Source organism: Otolemur garnettii, unplaced genomic scaffold (genome assembly GCF_000181295.1).
Source record: "Otolemur garnettii isolate 467f Iridium unplaced genomic scaffold, OtoGar3 scaffold00021, whole genome shotgun sequence".
NCBI lineage: Eukaryota > Metazoa > Chordata > Mammalia > Primates > Galagidae > Otolemur > Otolemur garnettii.
This window is the reverse complement of record NW_003852416.1, coordinates 16,483,331-16,490,893: the sequence shown is the minus strand read 5'-3', so window position 1 is coordinate 16,490,893 and position 7,563 is coordinate 16,483,331. Positions and strand designations below refer to the sequence as shown.

At 42.9% G+C, this 7,563-nt stretch overlaps 1 protein-coding gene across 1 annotated transcript in view; it reads right to left on the bottom strand.

Moving 5' to 3' along the window:
* Window positions 1-6,614, bottom strand: part of COL17A1 (collagen type XVII alpha 1 chain) — a 47,865-nt gene extending 41,251 nt beyond the window's left edge. Inside the window, 2 exon segments of the mRNA XM_012803643.1 lie at window positions 1,574-1,636; window positions 6,566-6,614. Of these exon segments, the coding sequence (XP_012659097.1) occupies window positions 1,574-1,625 (52 nt within the window). The 5' untranslated portion in view covers window positions 1,626-1,636; window positions 6,566-6,614.
* Window positions 6,615-7,563: the final 949 nt, after the last annotated feature.

The following is a 7,563-nucleotide window of genomic DNA, read 5'->3' as shown; positions in this document are numbered from 1 at the left end:
TTTTTTTTTTTTTTTTTTTTTTTTTGAGACAGGGCCTCAAGGTATCCCCTTGGGTAGAGCGCTGTGGCATCACAGCTCACAACAACCTCCAAGTCCTGGGCTCAAGTGAGTCTCCTGCCTCAGTCTCCCAAGTAGCTGGGACCACAGGCGCTGGTCACAGTGCCTGCCTGCCATTTTTTTTTTTTTTGGTTGCAGCATTGTTGTTTGGTGGGCCCGGGCTGGGGATTCGAACCCGCCACCTTAGGGTTCGCCCTAGCCGCTTGAGCCACAGGCTCCGAGCCAAGCTTCAGGTGTTTTAAACAACATTCTGGACCACAGGGAGGTAAGAAATTCCCCAGACCACAGCGTGGCCCACTTTGTGCTCTGACTGTGGCCACTACCACTTCCTCCTTCTCTGGTGGGCTGACCTACCTAGGAGGAGCACCAACCTAGCTGGGGTCACTGGTCCCTAAAAGCAGACTTCCTGTGTGGGGGGATGTGCTTGTGGGAGGGTGGCGAGGGGACAAAGTGGAGGAAGATGGTGCAGGATCTTGTGGCCTTTTCAGCTGTGCAGCTGGCTCCTGTTCCACTCCACACACCCGCACTGGCGCCACCCTCCTTCCCACTGCATTTTCCTAATTAATTTGGTTGTCCTAGCAGGAACATGGGGTTATCAACGTAGCAGAAACAGCATTCAACGCATAAAAGGAGATGGTGTTTCAGAGTAAAGAGGCAGCTTGATTTGAATAATAGTTCTTGAGCTTTCACTAACCCTCTCGTTGTAGAGGCCTTTGGGATTTTTTTGAAACATAAAAATAATTTATTTCCTAACCTAAAGTTCCAAGCCTGTGGAGCCAGAATTATTTTTTTTTTATTGGCGATATATGAAAGTCATAGACTAAGTGAAAAAGTTCTCAAACTTAGAGTTGCTAGGGGGACAGTTTAAGTGTGTCTGAATTTATCATTTGGGCAGTTTCACAAAATAAATGTGTGTTTTCAGTTTTCGGGGTAGATTTTGACTATGACATCAGTGTTTTTTCAACTCTGCCTCTGCAATAACCGCGATATTATACATGTAGGTGTCCACTGCCCTGTGTCCTAAATAGGAAATGCCTCAATAACCTATGGTGATTTCATTAAAATGCTATCATTCAAAATGCTGGTTAGCAAAACTAGACATTAAAAATGGCAACTTTCATCCCTGAAGAAAAGGCAGGATACATTTTGGTTACAAGTATTTTAAACTAAGAGCCAGCTTATGGGAAAGAATAGAGTCTAAAGGGTGGGGCCCATAGCTCAAGGAGTAGGGGTGCCAGCCCCATATACAGGAGGTGGCGGGTTCAAACCCAGCCCTGCAAAAAAAAAAATAGAGTCTATAGAGCAGTGGTTCTCAACCTTCCTAATGTCACGGCCCTTTAATATAGTTCCTCAGGGTTGCAACTCACAGGCTGAGAATTGCTGTTATAGAAGAACACATTTTTTTAAACCACGTAGTGGTCATGATAGAATTATGAACAAATTATTCATTGTTTCCAAATTTACATTACTTTTACAATGAAACAATTATAAATAAGAGAAGTTCTGATGCTCTTACTTCTTTCAGTGACTTCGGTGCCATCTCGTTTGTTTTTCTTGGTTACATCCATACCATAGCCACCTGCAGGAAGAACCGGAAACCGTGAGGGCCACAGCTCCTACCACTGTTTTTAGTAAGCATAGGTCCCCACTGTGCAAGCTGAGAACCCCAGATTTGATTCCTTGGATTCAAAGCATAATCCTTTCATTGCATTTTTTGTTCTTTTAATTTTGGATTACTCTGTGAGTACATATGGTTAGGTTATATTTTTATGTTTGAAAGGTAAAGTCCAAGTTGTAGCTGAGTCCTTTCACTCAGCTCGTGTGCCATATACCCATTAGGTGGGTACTGACCTAACCCCCTCCCACCCCTTCTTGAATTTATTTGTGTTTTTATCTCCTGTAGGCATTTCGTTGTTAATCTACTAGTTTCAGCTTAGTATTGAGTACAAGATGTGGAAACAACCCAAGTGCCCATCAGCCCATGAAGGGATTAATAACCTATGGCATATGCCTACCATGGACGACTATTCAGTCACAACTTTTTTTTTTTTTACAAGAGTCATTCCCATTTTTTGTCATCAGGTATAGTAGGGATTAATTTAATGGTTCTAGTTTGATATTATCCCTTTGTGCTGGGGTCTTATTTCAGAATCTAATTGATCAGACTGCCCCCTGCTCGGCACCAGGGGGCTTGCACGGCAGATGGGCTGCCCTGACCTTTGTTTGACTATAAAACCTCCCTCTTTGCTGTGCTGATAAATAGCAGGAGGGAGTCTGTCAAGCTCTCTGTGCTACCATCTAATTCATTTTGAAGCAGCCCATAATGTTCAGTGCTCTGTCTGGAGCTCTATGCATATAAGACACTCATGCTTCATTATTTAGAGTCTGGATGTGAGGCTGGTACTTGATGGATTTAAACCGGGATGAAAAATCATTGTATTTGTCATACTTATATGGAACTTCATACTTCAAGGTATGGAATTTTTTGTCATCATAACCAGCTCTCATATGCTTATCTGCAGACATCAGGGGGTAAAATAGATGATGAAAATCTGCAAAAATTGCAGAGCTGTGTAGGAGTAGACATACTTATTTGCATTTTCTGTTTTCCCTTCACATTATGCTGCTCCTGAAAAGGAAATTCATTGCAATCTTGTTTGCTGTGTCCCTAAGTGTAGATGGTGTAGGGCAGGGCTGACATCAGTAGTGGGGTTGTGAGGACTCAGCCTTAAACACACAGGACAGCACCATGAGTATCCCGCCCTGCCTGAGCTCTTCTTGCTGCAATGCCTGGTCCCAGGTTCCAGAAGGACTTGAAATCTGGCTTTCCCTGTGTTCCCTGCCCGCCCCCCCCCCCATCTCTGCCTCCTGGTTTATCCTTTGGTTGCAGTTCAAGCTGGATTCTAGATTTCCAAGGCACGCCACTTCTGCCCTGCTTGTGCTGCCTGGAAACTTCAGGGTTGATTTATTCACCAGGCACAATGGGTCCTATGCCTAGGCCCATAGCACTTTTGGAGGTCCATAAAAATATTTTAATTCTTTTAACATCAGAAGGAAAAACAAACATAATCTAACCTGGATTACATTCTTCTTTATACCAATAGAGTTGTAAAATATAATATTAAAAAGTTTTTTTATGAGGAAGGGGCCCACAAAGGCAAAACTGTCTAGAGCTCACGAAAGTCCTAATGCAGCTCTGGGTTACTTCCCTCCTAAAAACCAAGACCACATGAGACCAGACAGCTGATCAACTGCCTGGTGTTAGCTTCAGGGCCTGGTCAAATGTGCCAACTTCTTGCTCATCGATGTTTCTTAAACACAGCTCTAGGCAAGGAATGAGGCATCACGGAAAAATCCTAGCTGGATCTGAGAGGCCATAGACAATCTTTATGTATATGTTTCCTGGAACCCAGAGGAGGGGTTTCATAAACAGTTCAATGGGGAAGGCTAGCCCGTTAGAAGGCCAAAGCTGGCCTGGGCCTCTGTCCGCATTCCAGCTATAACTCGCATGCCTTGTATCAAGCAAACCAACATGCAGCTGATCCGCTCCTTTATTTAAGCGTTAATCACCTTTGGTAACTTGGAAGCCCGTTTACACTTTGTTTTGATCATTAGCTGTGAACCAGGAGGCATTTGGGGAAATTAAACATTTAAATGTACCTACTGCTGGTGGGGAGGTGACTAACTCTCCAGGATGGTACCTGAATCCATATTAAATATTGTCTCGAAAGGAACTGTTTATAACAATCCACAGGCTCTTACTTCCTACAAATTATTGCATATTTTGATCCATCAGTGAAAGTTGCTGCCAGTGGCTGTACACTCCGGATTGGCTGTAGCGCTTGCCACATTTAGGCAGACGTTAGCTTGGTTTGCTGAATTCAGTCTCCAGGCAGCAAACCTGGCACATTTTGCCTGTTCTTTCTGTATCCAGAACAATAACAGGCATTTCTAGCCATAGCTCTCCATCTTTTCGCTAAGTCCTAATAACAAAAGCTTGATTTCTGCAGCAAAAATCCAAAGGTTCCCCAACTTCCAGAGGGCAGGAAATGAAGGCCTACTGAGACATCTGAAGGGGTCCCTCACTGGAAGTGCCCAGTGCAAAGACCCTGCCCTGTCCCTAGGTAGGGACAGGTAGGTCTTCTCTCTTAGCCTGCAGCCACTCAAATGACACAGAGCCAGACCGACAGCCTGAGGCGTCAAGGATGTGTCGGGAGGTGGATTCCTTTAAACCTAATGTAAGAGGAAGCTTTCTATAAGTGAGTTAATAAATGGAGAGTGATGGGCTGAGGCACAAACGTACACCAGGATCATCCATGAGACCTGCAGCATTCTTACAGGGCTTCTTTTTTAAACATTTTAAGTGCTGATAGTTTTAAAAAGTGTAGTGTTAGGGAAAGAAGAGTTTCCTGACCACGTACGTGCCCGAGCCTGCCTCCCTTACAGTAGCTGCCAGGGCACTCGTCTTCCAAACGCACAACTCAATGGAACCACCATCAAACAGCATAATATGTAACTTCTTGGATGTTTGGGCTACTTCACTAGAGCTAAGGATGAGCAGCATATTCAAGCTTTCAATCCCCAAATTATATGAATTTCCATCCGCAGATCTAAAGGGCTGCTTCGTGGTTATTCCATAGCTAATTTTCTTTGGAAGATGTAAAAATGATCTCCTGTCATTTTCGTATGCAAGAAGACACAGTTTAAAATCAATTCTCCACTTTTATGATTCTTTTTTCTTTTCTACTTCATTTAAGTGATGTCAGATCCACCTAAAACTAAGCAGATGGTGATGTGGTCTACCACACCCACAAATACGGACAAACCACTGTTAGTGACAACTCCTCATTTCATTGACTTTATCTTATTCTAATGACACAGGAAACACTTTGTTCTTGATAGAATGAAGAGAGGGAAGAAGATAAGTGTTTTTCTCCCTATTTTTAATTTTAGGAATAAATACTCCCATACTGTGTTAAGGAATTACAAGTATTTTCATAGCCTCTCTTACTCCAGTCTCTGTACATTTAAAAATTTGAAACAAAACCAATCCAAAACTGCCATCCACTGACCATTGACCTGATAACATAGAAGGGCTAAGAACACAGCCTGATGGCCAGGAAACAAGTGCCCTGGGGTGACTGTCAAAACTTCGCCTCCACAACACCCCAGAGATCAGTTTGCTGTTTGGAATATTCGGCACCCTTGATTTTCATGTATGGGAGGTGGTGGGCACCAGCTTTGCCGTTATGTGGGCTTGTTTACAGTTGTGTCCTGCTACAGTTAATAATGGCAAATAAAAGAAAATAAATGCAGACTTCTTTTGGTCAGTTATGATCTAAGAATGTGCTTAGTTCTTAAGTCTGATCGGTTTCACCAGTCTGGGGTGTTTCTGTGCAAGTCTGAAGCAGGACTGTTCCCTTTAATTGCCCCGTGGCAATGCTGATCAGGTTCACGTGGGTGTTTTGCAGGGCCTAAAAGTAAAGTAGCCCCTTCCAAATCTCTGAAAGTCACCATCAGGGTGATCTGTTTTAGGTTAATTGTGACTCAGGTCTCTGCCTTCGAGAACATATGGGGAGCTAAGAAGAAAAGAAACAATTCTGCTTTTCAAACAAATACCTTTTAAGAAATCTTACTATACTTCATAGTCATAACAAATCCAACTATTAGACAACTGATTAATCCTCTTAGAAGAAGTAATTTGCCAAAGGTTTTGCCTTCATTTCAAAAAGTAAAGTGATAATTTCTCAGTTAGCAGTTAACACGGTCCTGTTAGATCCCTAAAGTTGTAATTCTCACCTCAAAGTGATTTGGGGGGTGGGGGTGAGGTGGGCCCAAAGTTGGCCAATAAGAGTATATACCCAGAAAAAATTTCTTTTTCTTTCTTCCTTCAAATTTGACTCTAAGAAATTCCTGGATTAATTAGATCACTTCAAAGATTTCACTTTACTTTAAGGACAGGAGCAATTTTACAGCATGATAAACAATGATGTTTGCCCAGACCCTGAGTTTCAACCCAGAGGCCCGGGCATCCCAGGGGCTACCTCTAGAAGACACCTTGCCACACACACACTTCCCTACATGTAACTTCACCTCTCAGCTGTTCTATTCTGTCTAGTGGGGAGTGAGAGACAAAGGGAGGAGAAATTGCAGATGAGAGAGAAGGAATTTTAAGCCTTATCATATTCTAAATAAAACAACTTAATATAAGTCATTTTATAATACTAAAATACACATGAAAATCTTGCCGCCAGAGCCCAGTTATTCTATGTAACTGGTCTCCATCTCTTTCCCATGGGTCTTCCCTGTTTCTTTAAAAGACCCACTCTAGGCAGAACGCATACACCAAAGCCATCACTGATAGTGAATTCACCACTTCAGCTAGAATATACAAAGTTCTTTGGGGAACTTCATCTTCTTTTCTCCAATAAACATTTAATTTCTAAATGGCAAACCTTCAATCAAAGTCTCAGAAGAAGGGAGAAAGGTCAGTCTTCTTATTACTTACCTGGCTTGAGATTTTGCAGGAACTGGAAAGAACTCCCAATAAATCCCCCTTTCTGGTCCCCTGACGTTTTCTTCTAGAGTTTGCAGTGCCCACTTTTTTTTATCCAGCCCCAGCCAAGGTGTGTTAAAGCTGAGTGATCTTTCAAAAATGTTCACTTCTTCTCTCCACCTTGTTTCTTTCTGCTCTGTGCTTCCAAACAAGTCCTGACAAAGGTGTGTCGTGGTTTACAGCCTCACTCCACCCTTCCAATTATCTGACACTTGCTAGATTAAAAAAAAAAAAAAATCTGCCTCCAGGAATCAAACTTTACAAGAAGGCAGAAAGCTTCTCCTACCAGCTTAGGGAGCTTAACCATTTATAGACCCAGGAGAAAAGGGAACAAAGGGCCAGCAGAAAGGAAAGTTCCTTTTATTACCTCTACCTCCTACAGCTGGAGAGCTGCCACAGCTTGGTATTCTCTTTTCTCGGGGCCATGGAATACTGGAATCTCAGTACGGTGACACACAGGGCACTGAGGCACACACGTGAGGGCCTGTGGTCTGAGTGTCTGAGTTCTAGAAAACCTGCAAGTTGAGTCCTCTTTCCCCATTCTGACTCAAGCCTGGTCAAGTCCATCTGGAGAAAAACAGTTGGTTAATTAATTCATAATGAGTTGTTAATGACTGAAAATGCTGAGCAATTGGTCGAGTTGGGGTTCATTCTAAAAAGGAGCTAACCCGATATAGTGATGTGGACCTTAAAAGAGTGACATGTCAGTGATGGGATTTTTGACGTTTCCCCACCTGATAATGGAGAGGGATGCTATTGGGGAGGGGGAAGGACCTCCTTGTTCTTCAAAGCAGGTGACCACATAAGTCACTACACACCTAAGGACATGTGTGAGATTCTAGATGCCCTGTAACTCCAAATATACCCCAGGGGACTTTAGGTTTCTCTAGAGGCTCAATTTGTACCAATTTAGATCGTTCTCATGAATACCTAGATGACAGCTGGTCTTC